This window comes from Glossina fuscipes, unplaced genomic scaffold (genome assembly GCF_014805625.2).
Source record: "Glossina fuscipes isolate IAEA_lab_2018 unplaced genomic scaffold, Yale_Gfus_2 1, whole genome shotgun sequence".
NCBI lineage: Eukaryota > Metazoa > Arthropoda > Insecta > Diptera > Glossinidae > Glossina > Glossina fuscipes.
Window position 1 is genome coordinate 11281468 of NW_023998415.1, and position 19852 is coordinate 11301319.

General features: G+C 34.8%; 2 protein-coding genes across 2 annotated transcripts; both read left to right on the forward strand.

Annotated features, from left to right (window-relative positions):
• Positions 1 to 5178: 5178 nt before the first annotated feature.
• On the forward strand, positions 5179 to 6856 carry LOC119632011 (bestrophin-2-like). Its single transcript, XM_038024680.1, has 4 exons — positions 5179 to 5497; positions 5552 to 5662; positions 5723 to 6473; positions 6545 to 6856. Exons 1-4 carry the CDS (start codon positions 5427 to 5429, stop codon positions 6773 to 6775), a joined length of 1164 nt encoding a protein of 387 aa, XP_037880608.1. The 5' UTR covers positions 5179 to 5426; the 3' UTR covers positions 6776 to 6856.
• A 1038-nt stretch (positions 6857 to 7894) lies between these two features.
• LOC119632353 (bestrophin-4-like) lies at positions 7895 to 10287 on the forward strand. Its single transcript, XM_038025215.1, has 6 exons — positions 7895 to 7965; positions 8019 to 8129; positions 8206 to 8950; positions 9022 to 9234; positions 9290 to 9626; positions 9689 to 10287. The coding sequence occupies exons 1-6, from the start codon at positions 7895 to 7897 to the stop codon at positions 10285 to 10287; spliced, it is 2076 nt and encodes a 691-aa protein (XP_037881143.1).
• The last annotated feature ends 9565 nt before the right edge of the window (positions 10288 to 19852 follow it).

Sequence of the window (19852 nt, forward strand, 5' to 3'; positions counted from 1 at the left end):
ATACCTCGTTCGATTTGTTCAACTGACGTCGCAGCAACCATGTGCAGTAACAGTTGCATTCGGTTTTAGAAGCTCGTAATACACTGCACCTAGCTGATCTATGCATTATGAACATTTCGCTTTGTTGCCGATGTGGATGCCTCTGTTGAAATAACCTATGACTTTTCGCGCTTGAGATTGTCTGATTAGATTCACTTGCGATCGCCAATTATAATAGGCGGTAGAAAACTTTTCTCTTTTTGCCTGGCAAGCAATGAAACCGCGACCTTGAAACGTTTCAAAATGGCATTGTCAGCCCATTTCTATGGTAGCCATTTTCCTTTCTTTTGGATCTTGTTCATCGCAAGCAAACGATTAAAAATAATTGACTGCTAAGTCTTCTTCTTCCCAAAGTCTTCAATAAGCTGCGTGATTCGAAATCTTTCAACTTTTGTGGCCCGCCAGGCCGTGTTTTGTCACCCCTCTTAAACCCCTTTGGAATATGATGGAGCAGCATAATCATAATGTTCTGTAAGTGTACGATTTCAAGAATGACTCGTGACTGAATAACTCACTAATACTAAATGAAAAATTGTTATTGTTTATGTAGAGAAGGTTCAAACTCATCGAATTTGATCGTCGTGGACCTAGATACTTGGTATTACTTAATCATTCATCACTAATAGATGTCGCTGATAGAAATACATTCATCAAGCATCAGATAAGAATTTCTGCTCGTTATAAGAAAGATAATGAAATTGCAGGCATATCGTTCACTGACGACACCAGTGTACAAAAAGTTTCGCAACGATAATTGAATATAATGCAAGAAAAATGTAATTTAATTACAAATGAATTTCCAAAAAATCAAGGAAAGAAAACAAATATATTGAAAAATGGATCTTGGGAAACTCGCCTTTACCTTCGCGTTTATAAGAATAGTAATGCCGAACAGTTGTGTGAAGTATTGATTTTTTTTATTTTATTTTTTTTTTATTAAAGACACGGTTGTATTTAATTTAATTTATCTTTGATTTAAGGCGAAAATCCTTAGAAAATTGTTAATTAACTATTGTTTGTCCCTTAGGAGGACGTATCTTAAATATTCCGCGCCATAACGTATAGTATGTCGTTTTAGTTCATTGTGACATTGAGTGCGAATGCAAGTACACATACATATATACATTTCGTAGTCTTTGTGAATTTTTGTTGTTATTGTCGTTTTTGAATTGTTTTTAGTTTTAATGGTCTTGCCTTACACGCATTAATTACAAATGCAAATATAAAAGGATATGGAATATATAATGATGGAGAACACAGACATAAGCATGAACTTACGTCATATACTACAGATGGTGGTAGCTTTTGTTTGGATGGCGTTGCGAAAAAAAATAAAAAAATAAAACCAATTAGGTCTTATGAAACCGTACATGTATGAACATATATGTATGTATGTATGTATGTATATATATATGAATGTATATATGTATGTACATATAAGGGATATAATATATGATTGTCTGTCTGCATATATGTATATTATACATACATGTGTAAATAGTTGCATGGGGTAAGTGGCGCTCTACGAGTGTGAAATATGTAAATAAGTGCTTAGGTTTATTAAGTGTCACATGATTACATTGGGGAACCTATTCTAGATTCATAAATAATTTCTAATGCATGAAAAGAGCTTTAAAAGTTACGAAAAACACATCACAGATTTATTAAACAAACACGCAACATCAATATGTATTTATGTAAATAATGAAATTTGAGCTTTTGTTTGGTTTGCATTAAACGAAGTAAAGCGTAAATAAATTAATTCAAGTTTCCACTTTCTATCGTTATTTTTTATTTTTTTTTTATTTTTTATTTTTTTATTTTTTTTGCTGAAACCACTTAAGATGTAAGAACGTTGATTAACAGTGGCGGTATTGTAATAAGGGATAAAAAATAATTTCACTACTCAAGGATCGAGAGGTAAGGGTAACACTTATGAGCCATGACCATCATACATCTACTTACGCACAGAGTATTCCGAAAATTATTGATTGTAGGAAGGGTTTTTTTTTTATTTTTTTTTTTCATTTAGCAAATGGATAAACACATTGTAATCACGCACACACACACACACACACACACACACACACACACACACACACACACACACACACTGAATCTTGAGAAATTTGTGCACATTTGGCACATTTGTCACATTTGGCAATTTTTGCTCTGGCTCAACACTTTTTAGATTAACTATTATCACATTTATATGCACACGGATGAGTACGGGTATAGCGATTGCGCAGAAGCTATGTTTTCCTGCTAACGAAGGCTTCAGCCTGAATGGACATGAAACGGAAAGTTTGCCAATTGCGTCGATATTAATTTACATAAAAGAATTAATTCTTTTATTGGTAACTAACAAAGCGATCTAGCAATTAAGTTTTTTTTTTTTTAGAGTTTTACCCCCAAAAGTTTAGCAAACAATATTGAACAAATATGCTTTTACTTATTTGTTTTATTTGCCCATTACTTAGCTGACCGCTTGATGGCATATGGAAAACTTTAAGAGTAAAAAAGTGAAAAACTTATACTCGACTAGAGCCGAATCTTGCACACCTACCACCATCATTACTATTATTATCTTTCATATTATTTATATGGATGTGGTCGTCTATATCCATTTTTTGGGATGAAAAATCTACCCAATGGACAATGGATTCTTTCGACTACATTCAACTACAATTTAATATTTTATAATAATGAGTGGGCGTTTATCCTAGGAGTGTTGGAAAAAAGTAAAAGAAATATGAAAAAGTTAGTAAAATAAAATTGAAAATTTGATCACTTATAGCTTTGTGTGCAAATTTTTCCTAACTTATAAAAATAAATAGTAGGTTCCCCCATAAAATAAGTTCAAAAAATTGCAGCTTCTTATTTTTCATAATTTCTAAGTGATGAGCAGAAAGCGAAACACTTTTGCCTAGGGGAACAGAGTTGCTTTCAATTTACTTTTTACTCTGGACAGGTGCTTTGACCGATTTGGCCCCATTTGGAACACGTATTTGTGTGCGAAAAATTTTCTATATTTCTGGTGGAGAGTGTTCAATAGCACATATCCAAACATCCGCACCGCCATGGATAATTTGATACAGAATTTGAATATATTTATGTATATATACGTTGTAGCGGTTCTGAAAACTTCTTCTGGCGGCATATATTATACGAAGTGAGTATACCCGCAAACTTGGGTGGTGGCTGCAAAAAATGGAAAATGTAATAGGAAAACAGCATAGAAAACTCTTAAGCATACACATGTAAACGTAATTATTTTATTCCTTTTGTGCATTTGATTATTTCTCTCAAACATTAAAACAAATAAAGATTAATGGCGACGAAGTGGTGATGATAATTAATTCAAAATGTTTTTACATTAAAATAAAAGATATTTGCTAAAGTTTCGAAAGAACGGTTACGCTGTTCCCCTTTCTTTCTCTTTTTTTAAACTTTGTTGCCTCTTCTCTACTAAAACGGATTGCGGTTTGTATTTCAATTAACTTTACGTAGTCCTTAATTAATAATTTATGCAAAGTTAAAGTTAAAATACATACATATATGCACTATATATGCACTAAACACTAAATCTGTGCACAATTTACTTTGATATATATATATACATATGAGCACCTATATTCATGCACATCTGCACTGACCACAAAATCCGATATTGACACAAAATTTGATCTCGACTGTAATAGGTTTTGGGAATATTTTCTGTTCTGTAAATGGAATTTGGGATATACAGCTGCTTGGCTATACCCTTAGCAGGGTTTTTTTCTAATATTTTCTTATTTGAGAGATATTACTTTCTTCAGTGGCTGTGGCTACTCCGTATCTCTTTCATCAATTCTTTTTGATCACCGCCACATTACACGTATAATAAACATCCGCTACAGGACTAGTGTTTTAAAAAAAAAAATTAATTCCTATATTTTTGTTGCGTGTTTACGTTGCGCGCAACCTATCCACACTCCCTAGCTATTGAAGATTTATTTTACTTAACTTGAAGTACAATAATCAAAAATAAGTTAAACGTTTCAAGCAAAGCCGATATAAAGTGCCCTATACCACTTTGTCTAACATGAATTTTCTGTCTTACGACTATAGAGTTGCGCACCTTCCTAGAGAAGACTTACGTGAGGATAGGTGCGGAAAAGAGCTCGAGAGCTTAGCATTCTCTTGTATCAATTTTCAAGTTAAAATACGAAAAATTAAATTTCAAGGCGATACAAAGGCTTATATTTCGCAGGATCATTACCTAGAAGGCGGGTCAAGAAATAGTCCCATCCTATACAGATTTTTCTTATTCTTTTCACCGAATTTTTGTTTCGTGCAACGATATTTAAAATGATTTGGTCCTACACGCAGTCGTATGTTATCCTTATGTATTTAAAATGCCATAAGTATATTTTACTTTCAATTCATTTTACTTTTATAGCAAGCAGTTGGTTGTTCTCCGGTGAGTGTTACAGGGATGCTGTAATAAGTAAGAACTGCATAAGTAGGAACAGAATGGAATGGGAGTATCACTTTTGAAATAATTCAGATGACACACTTCGAATGCGATCAACTAATTGGCAATGCCGATTGGTATTCGAACAAGAGTGTAGGGAAGAAGAAAATGACTTTTTGCTACCTCCTGCTCCTTCTTGACTGAACCGCCGTCGAGATGAATATAGCAAATATAGCAAAGTCCGTCGTCATCCGAATGAGGGATATTTTGTTAGACGATCGTCCGCTCCGTCCAATGACCACTGACGATATCTGGCTTGTGTTCAGTCTACGTATGTTGGGTGTAATTTTTAGCCGCTAGGTTATGATTCAATTATTCGAATTCAGGTGGTAACGTAACATAGCTAGTACAAGGTAGTTGAATTGTAACAAAAGAAGTTATTGAGATTTTGATTCAGAGGCGGAATATTATTAACGAGGGTAGGGAAACCTGGAATAGCCACTGAAGCTACACCAGCAGTATTTATCTAGAGAGGAATTTCTTCGAAAATTATAAAAGGAAAAATTCCCATCATCACAGGGTATATATATATATGTATATATATTTATGTATATTTAAATAAAAAAACCATCAGCATCATGCAGAACGTGTATCATTTTTAAGATCCAATTTTTTTGTCAACTAACACATAGTTTGTCATTAATTTGACTATCCACATATCTTGTGAATGCCTTCAAACTCAATCGGCTTCACTTTACTACTATCTAAAACTTTCGCTTACAAACACTCATTTTTTTCTGTTGTAAAAATAAAAAGCGTGTCGCAGCAATCTCTGCTAAGAACTGTCGCAATATTCGATTTCAATTTCCGGCTTAAAATATTTGTTGACTGATTTGTGTTTTTCGGAACAACAAGGGACTAACGAAGAATTATGACCATCTATTATGCCTCCGAAGTAGCTACGTGTAGAGGGTTCGGCTGTTTCCCGAAACTCTTGCTGAGGTAAGCGAAAATACGTTTCTGATCGGAATTTATTTTTTACCCATACATATATAGATGGCGCGCCAGTATTTATAAGCTATTATGGGTGGATTTGGTCATTTATATACTTATTTATTATAGTCTGAATTGCTGTTATATGTTCTTATTTACTGCTGCCCAGAAGAAGTAAGTACCTCCCTTGAGCGCCCGTAGATTTCCAAGTTTTAATATCTGAAATTTGTTTAGGGTTTTTGAGGATTTAGTTTCCTATTGCTATCAGAGAGCGAGTTTGATTCCAGTGATATTCGTTTTGGGTTTCTTTGTGTCTCTTGCTGTCCAGCGGTGGTGGGCTCAGTATATGACGTTACCATGGCCTGATAGTACTGCTGTTTATGTCAGCGCTCTGGTTACCGGTCAAGATGAACGAGGCCGTTTAATGCGGCGAACAATAATGCGTTATGTATGTTTATCGCATACGCTCGTAATGACTATGATAGCGCCGCGTGTCAAACGGCGTTTTCCTAAATTAGAATATATAAAAGATGCCGGGCTCTTAACTGAAAACGAAATGAAAATATTCAAAGGAATGATTGAGAAATTTGGTTACCAACATACCTATTGGGTTCCGATAGTGTGGGCAACAAGCATCGTGACAAGAGCCCGAAAGGAGGGACGTGTACGCGATGACGCTTCGTTAAGATCCTTGATTGATACTCTTAACGGCTTTCGCGGAATGCTAATGGTTTTGCTTTTTTACGACACAATTAGTATACCATTAGTCTATACTCAGGTAGTAACCATAGCTGTGTACACTTTCTTTGTGGCTACTGTTTTGGGACGTCAGTGGACGCCAAGAAGTGATGCCGATGGCGTTTATAACTTGGTAGATCTCTTTTGTCCCATAATCAGCTGCTTGGAGTTTTTATTTTTTATGGGCTGGCTTAAAGTAGCCGAATCTTTAATTTCTCCTTTTGGTGATGATGATGATGATTTTGAGGTAATAACCCGTACATCGTTGAACGTATATACTTATCGTAACGTAATAACTTATCAAATTTGTACTTGCAGTTAAATTGGTTAATTGATCGTAATATTCAAGTATCATATTTAATAGTCGACGAAATGCATCACGATCATCCTGAGTTGGTCAAAGATCAATACTGGGACGAAATATTTCCTATGAAAATACCTTTAGCACATGACGTTGAGCAAGGCAAGGTGCATGTGCGTTTCGAAGAGCCACCTAAACATTCAACTGCTAAAATGTATACTTCCCGTTATCCTTCAAATGTTAGTTAACAAATGTAAAATGTATTTAAGAAAAAACAAAAAATTTCAAACGGCAAACACTTTCTAGGAGTCATTTTCTACCCTAGGGCGAGGAGGCAGTCACACCACAGTATATTCGGACCATCTTTTTGGTATTACTTCGGCTCTAAAAAAATTCTTGAGTATGGGGGAGCGGCGATCAATATCCGATATACCACGCACAAGCTCATCTTACTCAATTGAAAAAAAGGTAGGATACGAAGCACTAGAGGGTGAAGACGAAGAACATAGTAATATTGAAGGAATATCTTCGCAAAGTACTAATTGGGAGCGGTCTCAGTCAATGGATTTATTTGATGAATTGCAGCATTTAAGATCGAATGAGAAAAGGGAACGTCAGAAGAAGAAAATCGCATTTTTGCCGTATGACGGCTTACCTTTTCAACAACAAATGCAAGAGCAGCAAGAGCGTCAACTCCTTCAGCAACATGAACGAATTTCACAGCGTCCAATAAGACGATCAACAGTAGCACCAGGGCCATCGGTAGTACTGCGACCATCATTAGTGGTTCGACCATCTTTAACACAAAAACAACAACAACCTGTTTTGCAACCACCGGATCAGCAAACAGAGCAACAGCAAAGGGACAGTCTGCAACCACAGAAGCAACTGAAATGGCTAGATCCACCGACGTCAGAGGACGATGTGCAGATCCAACAGGGCGAAGAAGCTCCGACTGAAAAGAATTTGAAAGAATCGGAAGACGATCAACAACAGGAGAGAGACGAAATTGAGTATCACGAGAAGGGACAGGATGATTTAGAAGCTGAAGAAGAAAGTGCCTGGAAACCACAAATGACACAAGCGGAAAAGGAAAAAGAATTACAAGAGGAGGAACAAGAGAAGTCAGACGACGAAAATGATAAAACTAAAAGGCTATAGTGAAAATAATTAACAACCTTGCCATATTTATTATGGCGTAGTTATTACGCTCTCCGCAATCAATCAATCCATCACATATTCTTTTCTTGTCAAATTTTGATTTTTCTTAATTTAATTTAATTGTCACTTTGTCATTTTGTTCTGTATTGGCATTGAATCGAATAAATTATTTAAATTCTTACATAATACAAAGTGAAATTGTAATAATGACTGTCACCTATACTGCGGAAGTAGCAACATGCACAAGATTCGGTTGCTTCTTAAAATTACTTGCTAGGTAAGTCGATGCAAATGATGAGCTGTGTTGGCACTTAATTGTCCGCTTGCTAGATGGAGAGGAAGCATTTATAAATTGGTGTGGATGGATTTACTATTGTTTTTACTTTTGTTCTATCTTATTAACTTATTATACATTTACGGATTGGAAGATGATCGCAAGAAGTGAGTAAATATTTAACTTGTTGTGCATAGATTTGTTTAAACGATTTATTTTGTTTATTGCATTGTCCTTTGAAAGGACATTTGAAGCTGTGGTGGAGTACTGTTCCAGCTATGTTACTCTCATACCTTTGTCGTTTGTGTTAGGCTTCTACGTGAATTTAGTTATGCAACGATGGTGGGAACAGTATATGACAATACCGTGGCCAGACTCTTTGGCTGTTCTTGTTAGTGCTCACGTTCAAGGTGATGACGAAGGTGGCCGCGTCATGCGACGCACAATAATGCGCTACGTATGTGCGTGTTGCACTATGGTTTTATCCATGATATCGCCATGCGTGAAGAAACGTTTTCCCAAATTACATCATTTAGTTGAGGCCGGTCTTTTGCAAGAAAATGAAAAACAAATAATCGAGGACATGAACACCGCTTTTCCTAACCATCCAAAGCATTGGATGCCCATTGTCTGGGCCACGAGCATTGTAGCGAGGGCTCGTAAAGAAGGACGGATACGTGATGATTACGCCGTGAAGACACTTATTGATACTTTAAATTCTTTTCGTGGGTCATGCGGTACTTTGATGTATTACGATTTTATCACCGTACCGCTGGTGTATACGCAAGTTGTAACAATAGCGGTATATTCGTTTTTTATCTGCAGCCTCTTGGCGCATCAGTGGACAATACGAAAAGCCGATACCTACGAATCTTTGGATTTTTATACACCGGTTTTTATGACTTTGCAATTTTTTTTTTACATGGGCTGGTTAAAGGTCGCAGAAACCTTAATCAATCCATTCGGTGAAGATGATGACGATTTCGAGGTACCATATGACAATTATCATTAAAATATAAGCCAGTAGAAGACGCACCATGTCTATGTAATTTAATATAGGTCAACTGGATGATCGATAGGCATTTACAAGTCTCATATATGATTGTCGACGAAATGCATCAGGAGCATCCCGAATTGGTTAAGGATCAATATTGGGATGAAGTCTTTCCCAATGAATTACCTTATGAGACGGATGTTAAGCGAGAGAAGCCGCCAGAACACTCTACTGCCAAATATGACAAAGAGTATAACGCACCAACCCACTCAGGACAAGTAAGTTATTTTAAACGTGACCAACTAAATTATAGTGCTTGTCCTACGTTCTCAGCATAGTTTAGCCAGTCTTGATAAGTCGAGGGGCAGGCTTACGAGTGTATTTAGTCAACGCAGCGAACAGTTTAACCAAACATTTCAACGGTACTCGACTCTTTCCGATAACGAGTTGCCACCTATGGAACTGAAATCAAAAACACATTTATTAGAAACTGGTTCGTTAATATCGGCTACAGAGAGCATACAAACTATAACATCATACTATTTGCCACGCCCTACTACTCGAACAATTCTCCAGCCATATTTCTTCGAAGCAATACTAGAGGATGTAGAGGAGGGGCTGTACGAGGACGACTACGATGACCGTATTGAATCCAAAAGCACTGATAAAGGTGGCTTTATTTTTTTTTTACAGTAAATTTAAATTGATTTTATTGATTTCATTTAAAAAAAGGCTCTAGCGAACCCGAATATGAACTGGACTTGTTTGATCGTTTGCGCCTTGAACGTCAACAGCAGCGTGTTAAACGTATGAACGACTATCTCGAAGATCAATTCGGTTCGAATTTCAGGCTTGCCTACAAGGATCCAATGCCGAGGCCAGCTAAAAAAATTCAAACCGAAGCTGGGAAAGATGAAATGAACGAAGTTCAAACACTTTTTAAAAGCGATAACATGGCAAAAATTCGATCACCAGCCAAAACGCAAACGGTGCAATTTCAGGATGAAGTACAATTTACGCCAAAATACGCCACTGTTGCAACGTCCCCCATGGAGTCTTTTTCAACATTGTCTGTAGTTTCGGAAGATTCTAGGCAGGCACCGGTTACATTATCGACAATCGGGACGTCGCCTATGGAATCTGCATCAACTCTATCCTTTGTTGCTACAGGAAATAGGGCACCACAACCTGAGCATGTTATTTTAACCACGTCTCCCATGCCTTCGGGTCTTAGCATACTTACAGTGTATTCATCCGAAACTGAGATACATGAGACGTCTAACGGCAATTCTCAAGAAAAGAAATTGCAAAGGAAAGACGAAGATAAATAACGCTTTCCTTACTTGATTGTAAATTATTATCGCTACATAATCATTACAAAAAATAAATTCTTCTTACTTATATGTGTGCATGTTTGTGAAACTATTTTTGCATTTCACTAAATTTCACCTAATGTCCCTTTTTGGATAATGCCTTAATACCTCTATACACAATATTCCTTCCAAATTGTAAAGCAAGTAACGTGCGGACGTAAAATCTATATCGTATCTATGTTGATACGCGACAATAGTAGTCGTTTTGGGGTGCGTAGCGGGGCAAGATGCTTTAGTCTCAGTATATAAAAAGCAATCGACTATATATTTAAACGCGCATACACACACACACACAACAGCTCATTAAGCAGATTTATGGGACCTATAATAAATGGTTGCAATCAAATGTTTTTTAAGCAGCAGTTGGCAGTTCGCAGCCAACTGAAATGAAATTAGACCACAAATCGCGATAGGATGCAGGCAAGCGACAGGGCGAGTGAGTGCGTCGCCATCAAGCTTCAACCAATTATAAAAAGCTAGGATTATATTATAATTATTGATAATACTTTGTTACATTGTGTGTTTTAAGTCAATGAATTTTCAAAAATGTATAATGATTTTATTTTACTATTTAGCGAGAGCGTGAAGGGTCGAAAAATACTAAGTCCGTATAATCTTATGAAAAAAACATCGCTATATGAACAAGAATGAACAAAGTGTTGACTTTGTGAACTTTTTCTTTTTCTTCTTCGCTTCATGGTCGGCCATCAAATTTTCTCACATGTGTGGATTCATATTCACAATCTGCGTTTTTAATTATCATGAATAGAATTGTTAAATTAAAACCGACGTTGAAATACAACAAAGTCGCTTTCACCTAATGTCATGTTTTATTTCTTTGTTTTTAATTATATATATATATATATATATATAATATTCTATATATTGGTATGCGTATATAATTACGTTTAGGTATATTCGTTTATTTGTTTGTGTAAATATATATGTCTATATGGTACCGATGTCCATTTAATTAAAATTCAACTCGATGAGAATCGTCATTGCCGCATAAACTTTTATCGATTTAACCAGTCTTTCTATTGAGATATGTGTGTGCGTGTGTGTGTGTGTGTGTATCTATCTATATATTGCATATATTTGTCTGCTGTTAAATAAATTTGCGAAATTTATATTGTCGCTTGAATAATTTTTGCCAGTTTGGATTTTTAATAGTGCACATGCCTCTGTTTGTTTATACATTTATACATAAAAGCATACACACACACTCCCATATTACGTGTTCATATATTTTGGTACGTAATTTTATTTAAAAATTTTTTATATTTCTATAGTTATATATTTATATACATTTATACATACTTTGTTTATGTGTTTTAAACACTTTTGTATTTTTTGTTGTTTTTTGTTGTTGTTGTTGTTGTTGTTTTTTTTTTCAACTAATAGTTGCGTATTGTGTGCTATGGCAACGGTCTGTGACTACATACTGAGCGAAACCGCTGAAAAAAGTCAGGCGAGCACTGCGTATACGTTATGTGTATAGAAAAATGATTGTGTTGGCCAGTATAGTGATCCGTTATTTTATTTGCATGTCGCTTTCAACGCAAAAATCAAAAAATAACCAACTGTTGTTGGTTAACTGATTGTCTAGTCGACAGATGAATATGAAGGATTTACCCAATCTACGCGCCGACAACGAGAATGGGAAGAGGAGGTGTGCGAAAAATGTAATGTTCACTTTCGCAAAAGTGCTACGCACTTGTGACGCCATCAATCAGATGTAGAACGCCAAAAAGTGTTAATTGCCAATTATGGATAAATTTGTTCAAGCAAAGATATGGCCAATCAAACGCACATGAACGGTGGTTATTGCTGTCGATGCAGCTCCCCATGCATGTTTCTGTACATATATAATATTACTGTTAAATTGTTCACATTTTTATATTTATCGCCGGAGAATGTGTTCATTTTGCCTTACCATGTGGAAGAATCAGAAATGAACTTTGAAACGTCAAGTTACAACAGCTACCAAAACTCTTGAGCATTTTGTGTCTTGAGCAACTATATCCGTTTATCCATCCGGTTTGGTTTTGACTTTTATTAGAGAGTGTAAAAAAATAAGAAAAAATGTTTTTTTTTTGAATTGATATGGAATGTGTGCAATCGATAAGCGGATCTTAAAAACATAATGCGACTACAAGGTTGCGATTAGTTTTCGTTGTTCGTTGGCCTAAAGAGAGGTGAAGCTCATGTAAAATCCATTTTCAATCCAAGTATTCATAAAATTGAACCTTTAAACATGCTTTCAAACCAGCTATATATTCACGAACAACTACCGGGAATGTTTCCCAAAATGATAGATTATTAGGCATAGAAGGCTCGAAGGATCGAAGCCGAATATAATTGGTCTTTACTACGTTTTCTGTTTCTCTTTCTGTTTCTGCCGGTTTTTATTTGAATTTCCATCTTTGCATAAAGTCAAATCACTTTATATCGTGTATGGCTCTTGCCGAGTCGTGTATGGTTTTATGCGTTTCCGCAATGTTATAATTGTACATATATGTAATATTATGTGTTGAAGTACGTTTATGTTTACCCTTATTTGTAATAATTGTATGCTTTATAGGAAATAAGCATATTTTGGTTGGTACTTCTGTACCTGATATTTTTGTAGTTGTTGTTGTTGTTGTTGTTGTTTTTCATGCTATTGCCACTGTTGACCAAGGCTTCGTTTCATTTTAAAATTATTTGATTTAATTTATTAAACAAAATATAATCAAACCAATCAGTCATTATCGGGCGAGAGCAATCGACTAGCAATACGATAGACAGGCAAATAAATAGACCGATAGGCAAAGGTCTCAAATTTGCAGCTCTATAATTTATCTTATCAAAACACTTTCATATACACGCACATACGGACATGCATGTTTGTGAATAAATTTACGTTATTATCATGAATGGCTGGCAAGTAATGTTATTGGGCTTCCAATTCATGTGGAAGCATGTCAAAACCGAAAACCGCAACATAAATCAATTTAACATTAGAAAATTCCATATACGAAATGTGTAATTATTCAGGTACCCATGAATAATAATCAATGCCTAGCCATATACTGCATAAGTCTACATTTTAAATTTCTTTTCTCAAATTTCTTTGTTTTAAGTTATTTCTCGCAAAATAAGTTTTTGCTAACAGTCACTGTTATATGATCGTACGCGCAAAAAATGATCATCCTTACGATATTATGAATTCTCGTAAGAGCCACCAGTTAAGAAGAGGAACATTTTGAGAATGAGATCTTTTTTTGTAAATTCACTAAACTCGTTGTACATTGCATTGTATTTTCGCTTGAAAATATTTTTTAATGAGAGTGAATGAAAACTTTCTAAAGATTTTAGAGAAATTAAAAAGCAACCGGCAAGATGTTAAGCTTTAAGCGAAATTCCAGCATCCAAAATACCTTTCTACTCCAGCCGTTTAGGAAATCCCTGTGGAATTACTTGAAAGTTCCAAGAAAAAATCTCGCACAAGTAATTGACCTTCTTTTGACAAGTTCTGAAAAATTCAAACAGACAACTAAGCAAATGCAAAGAAACGAAAAAAAAAAAAAAAAATGGAATTTTTTACTTTGACTCTATAACGCTTCGATTTGTCTTTTTTAGCTTATCGCCACCTATTCTTCAAGCGCTCGCACAAAGCTTCTTAAGACGAAGATAATGCGTCAATTTTTGATGCCCGCTATTTTGGATATATTGAATGTACAGGGAATACCGATTGCGCTATATTGCATTGTCGTCGGATGTTCTCTTGCAGTATGATGGGAAATATCTGAAATAACGATTCGCAAATTATACTTTAATACGAAAGCATAATAAAAAAAAATTTTTACAATAGAAATACAAAACTTTGCTAATTGTCACGTTTAATGTGAATATACAACGCATATTTACTTATGTTGCAATTACGTTTACTTTAAGCTTAAACTGCTTGTAAGTATATATACTATAGCTACAGCCGTTGAAGAGTGCGTGTCTAACTTTAAATAATTTTAAAGAAATTTGCATAAATATAAAGTTTCTCAAGTTGTTCGTTCCAGCACCGTCAGCAGTCTAATCGCTCTAAGCCTGATGACAACAATGATTTATGCACTATTTGGCAGTCGGCAGCCGGACTGTTCTTAAAAAGAGTAAAAGAAATAAATAGAAAAAATTTATATTAGGGCAACGATTTTGACTGAAGGACGTTGTATGTAATGTAAAACATAAACCGTGATCCGGACGCCTCTGCAGAGCATGTGATCTAAAACGAACACTTACCTCTCCGACTGTCTAAAGTGAGGATATATAGATAGATACTCGTATGCTTCCGCGTTATAAGTAATGAGCAGAGTTGCAACAATTGGTATCCAAACTTGCTTTGTATAGCAAGAATGTAAAGTAAAGTAGAAAATAGAATAAAGATCAGAAGGAATACATATAATATATTACATATATTTTCGTTCATTTTCAACAATTTCAAGTCTTTGTTTTGCAGTACAAAACTCAGCCATCAGCAATGATTTCGTAGCAGAGAATAAGTAAAATCAATCGAACAGAAGGATCAATATTACCAAAAAAAAACAAAAACGAACAATTTCCCTTTGTTTTAACATTGTTGTGGTGATTGAGGGCTTATATCTTAACTTGTATAAATACAGTAGTAAATTAAAAATTAAAAGTGAAATAAAAATTAGGTCCAAAGTGAAGATAGCTTTTTTTTCGCCATTAGTTTGCAATGCAACATAACAAATATTTATTAATTACGTAATAATCGTAACGGCTGAAATTTCATCATCATCGCTCAGCGTAATATTAACAATAATATTACAACTATTATTATTATTATGATTATAATTTTAAACAAATGAAATAAATTGTTAGACTAAAAAAAAAAAAAAAAAGACATTGAGCCCTAGCAAAACACGCTATCGGCTCTAATTTATAAAAGTACCTTAGATATTGAGCTTAGTAGTTTCAATAAAGTAAAATGTTGTATTGATAGTCTGTTCTGCAGCCGATTGTAGAATGTCCATAGGGTTAATCGTTCCCAATGCAATACTTCCAGCCAAGGTAAAGTTAAGGCAGTCAAAGAGAGTGTGCTTTATAGTGAGAATTTGTTCACAATTGCGGATTGGGGTGGAAGATTTGTTCACAATTGTATGACCAAGAGCGAATTCTCGAAAATGTTTAGAATGGAAGTAGTGCTGATGATGGTATTGTAGATTTCCTTCAGTAATTTTCTCTTTAACTCTTCTTTCAATGTATCTTTGAAGAACTAACTTTTCCATGACATCATCCATAGTTAGAGCTGCAGAAGCAGCATACTTTGCCGCTCGGTCAGCCTGCTCATATCCCAATAAATCGATATGAGTAGGTACCCAGGTAATGATATTCCCTAATTTGTTGATGGTGCTCCATCTCGAAGTCGAATGATTCCGTATAGCTTTTAATACAGACAAACTGCCACTAACAACTAAGAAATGTTCGCAGCGTGAAGGAGAGCTTTGACTTCAGTCGTGAAAGTTGAGGTATTTTCGTAAAATTTGTGATTGAGAAGAACCTGTCCTGAAGCATCTACCACGGCACAAACATGTGGCAGATCAGAAGATTTTGAGCTGTCTGCTACTCTTCAGTACTTGGGCTTTTTTTCAAGCTATTAGATTCCTGAAGACGTAATTTGGAATAACTTCTTTCTTGTGCATAGACCGGGAAATATCGGAAGAGCAGTCTTTCAAAATCCATAGAGGTTTAACACTCAAATAGCGGAAAACTTTTAAGGGAATGTTCAATTCCATTGCGACGTACAAACAATAGTCAATTGCAGATGGTGACTAACGAATCTTCTTTGCAATAATAATCTTTGTCCCGTCTTCACCGAGAATAGGTTTGCTTGAATGAAGAATGAAGCTTGGGGACTATTTTAGCTTTTAACTCATAAAGTCTATTTTCTAAAGCTAAGAGACCAGTTTCAATTGTAATATTATTTACGGGTTACGGTCATCCGAAAAGCATAAGAACGTGTTTTGATGTCTTGGTGATACACCGGCAGCTATTGCCATAAATTATCAAAGCATAGTCAATCTTGCTTAAGACATTTTGGTAAGATAAGCAATAGTGATTAGCAATAATAATATCACGATATCGTATTATATCATAATGTTTATCATCAGCAAACACCATAGCGAACGTTTTGTTTTTTTAGTTTTTTTTCTTTCTTTTGATTTGGAAGTTTTAGCGGTTGGGATTGCTTAAAATATCGATTTCATCAGCCAATAATGGTGACCGATTGACCGAATAAATCGGTAAGTATCTAGAGATACAAAATCAATCCAAGTAAATTTTGCTACTTTACTCTCACATTGAGAAGACGTTGCTTATACAGTTGTGAATATACGACATCTTATGTAAGTAATAATGAGAAGGGGGCGTAACATTCTTTTACTAGAACACGCTAGAAGCGCGCGTTCTCTAAAGTTGTCCTAAAAGTTGTCCTGAAGGCGGGACTTAACCGTTTTTCCCAGTATATTGAGACGTTTATTCTTTCTAAGATAGATGACGAGATGAGGAGACCTTTTGCTATCGTGCGATGATGTACTCTCTTCATCTATGCAATACTCCGACTGTTTGGCAAACCTTCACATTTTGGACTACAATATGGCTTTATAACTTAGTACATTTTTAGTATGTTTTTATGGAACTATTCCGCATATCAATATGGGTAATATTTAGGCTAGAAATGACTTATGATTAATTTATTCATTTCTGTCGTCTACTCTCTTGTCTTTGCAGCGTAAAAAAAATTTTTATATACATAAGTTGTTCCATGCTTGTGCATCGATATATTGTGTTGGATATCACGACGTACATATCTATATATATATATATATATATTTTGCATAAAAAGACCAAACAAAAAGTCTTTGGCAACTTATATCTATACATATATACATATAATTGAGAGATATATTATTTGTGACACGTTGGCAGTCGTTGCACCATTGCCGGTGCAACCGGTCGTTACTGGGTTAGGTGTTTTTTTCAAATGTATTCTTCTTCTTTTTACCATTTCGAATGCAATTTGGTTGAGTTGCCTTCCGCCCTTCCGTTATCTTTATTCGAATTTTATCGAATGTCGTATACGCATGTAAGGCATATATTGCTAGCATAAGTTTGTGTATACTTACGAATATTCAGGCGAGCAAATTCAAAATTGATCTGTTTAACTCCGATGAATTTCATGGTTTTAACTTTGCTCGGAGGGGGGCGGTTATAAAGTTTTTCTTTTGTTCACTCTTCTCTTACAGCAAATTTGTTATTATTTTATATAAAAATTCGAAAGCTTTTGTTGAAATTCATGCTCTATTTGATTTGATGTGGAAACTTTGTTGTAAACTTTTTTCATTTATTATTTATTTTCAATAATTTGTTGAAGTAAAAAGCGCGAGAAAATTATTCAAAATAATGAGATTTTTTTTTTTCTTGCAAAGTAACTGGGCTAAGCAGCGTAAATGGAAAGATGAAGAATTTCAAGTTTTTCATATTGACTGCACAAGGACGACATTATGCTGGAATTAATATCTTGTTTGTAAAAATTGAATAAACTCAATCGGAAAATGTATAATTTTTGCATAAAAGTGTTTAAATTAAAATTTTTTCTTTCCTTCCACTTAACTCGTGGGTCAAATTCTCATTGACTAATACCAACGATTATGGTTTCTTGTTATTTTTCACACTACTGCTTACTGCTAATAATTGACGCTTATAAATTTCTATGCGATAAGACAATAAGAGAAGGGAACACTACTGCCCTAGTGTATTACTATATACTTTTCTGCAAAAAATTTTGCCATTAGATTAATTGATTTCTTAAGAAAAAAGTGTAATATGAGAAGATTTTCGCAGAATTAAGCAAAATTTGAAATGATTTAAATTTTAATTTTTCGCAGAGCTTATTATTATTAAATATTATTTTTCAAAACGCATACAAATTTTACAATACCTCTAAGAGAACATTTTCCAGTGAATTCATTAATAAAAGCCGGCCCTCTAGTTGACCAAAGAGATGAACTTCCAATCATACAAAAATCAATGTTTTTAATATCCCCTACGTATTTGAACAGCTACTGGCTGACTGGACTACTTGCTTCTTGTCTTTTACTCCCTCAGCTCCTTCCTTATATTGTATATATCTCCAATTCATTTTGAGAAATACATTTTTTTATGATTATTGTACGACATCCTTTCATTTCAAAAAGTTACCAACAAAACGCTTTTCACAATGGCTTCTCTCCTTGAATGAATATTCAATTTTAGCGATTCTTCAGTAAATCAAATTAGAAAAGAGCAAATCATACTTTGCGTCATGTATATTAGCCCATCATAAATTTTAATATTACGATTCTAGATCTAATGATTTCCGCAATACACGCCTTCAAAACCTTTTCACGTAAATACATAAATAAATTTTGAAAAAAAAAAAATTTCTTTAAGGAAATATTTTTTCTTTATCAACAATAAAAATTATTTTCCTTGGATTTGAACCTGTTCGATTTGAGAAACGCTGCTGACAGAGCAAGTAGTTCGCAGAAGTGGCTTGTTTTCGGTAGCTTCTTTCATGTGTGATTCATAGTATTTTTCGCAAACTAAAACCGCACAAGATCAAGTAACGCTATTGCAGGGTATATTATATCGACAGACGATATTCCTTGAAACAGCATGGTCCGTCTTTCATCGCATAGATATCGTTTCGCGTTAATGAATTCGTCAACTTTAGAAGGTAGATGAATAACGGTAACAGTATCTTTCATTAATAAACTGCTAGATCCCCAGGTTTCTACTACCGGACATTAATATAAACGTCCGGCATCGGCTGCCAAGATGTTTTCATATACTCCAACGACCCTATGGGGAGATTGTGATGAAAACTACAAATTGGTTGCGCTTGAACCAAATGCCTCTGTTTCAAAATCGAAAATACGTAAACACTTGAAAGCTCTATAGCATCCCGCTCTGTTTGCTGGTGTTATTGACTAATCGAATTATGTTGCGTGGCAAGATACGTATGGCAAACAGAGACGTTCCTCCCCTTTGGCACATGGGTGAGGAATATGTTGCACTGCGATGCATTGATAGAAACAAACCAAAAAAAAAAAAAAAAACAAAAAGACATGGGTTTTCAAGGTGAAACAGTTTTGAACGATTAGCTTATCACTTCATATCTATTCGGACTGAACGGTTTCATTATAAAGGAAAATTATGGCAAATGGGCTAACTGTAAATGTTATAATTTTGTATCAAAATGCTCGCGATATATGGATGCTTCACTTGCCGATTAACTCGATTAACTCTATTTTTTGGAATTTTATTAAATTTTATTATCAAAGCATTTCATTAGCTCCTAACTGAACATATTCAAAATGAATTTATCTCTTATACTAAGTATTAACATCACTAAATGACAAAATCGTCTTTAACCACTGAATAATAAATAATTTATTTATAATATTTTATCATTTTTCTCAAC

Excerpts from the sequence above, each read along its gene's own strand:
- LOC119632353 (XM_038025215.1), top strand. The coding sequence starts at position 7,895 with ATGACTGTCACCTATACTGCGGAAGTAGCAACATGCACAAGATTCGGT. Across the intron at positions 8,951-9,021 it reads AAGATGATGACGATTTCGAG|GTCAACTGGATGATCGATAG; the intron begins GTACCATATGAC and ends AATTTAATATAG. Across the intron at positions 9,235-9,289 it reads CACCAACCCACTCAGGACAA|CATAGTTTAGCCAGTCTTGA; the intron begins GTAAGTTATTTT and ends CTACGTTCTCAG.
- LOC119632011 (XM_038024680.1), top strand. The coding sequence starts at position 5,427 with ATGACCATCTATTATGCCTCCGAAGTAGCTACGTGTAGAGGGTTCGGC. Across the intron at positions 5,498-5,551 it reads TTCCCGAAACTCTTGCTGAG|ATGGCGCGCCAGTATTTATA; the intron begins GTAAGCGAAAAT and ends ATACATATATAG. Across the intron at positions 5,663-5,722 it reads TTTACTGCTGCCCAGAAGAA|GGTTTTTGAGGATTTAGTTT; the intron begins GTAAGTACCTCC and ends AAATTTGTTTAG.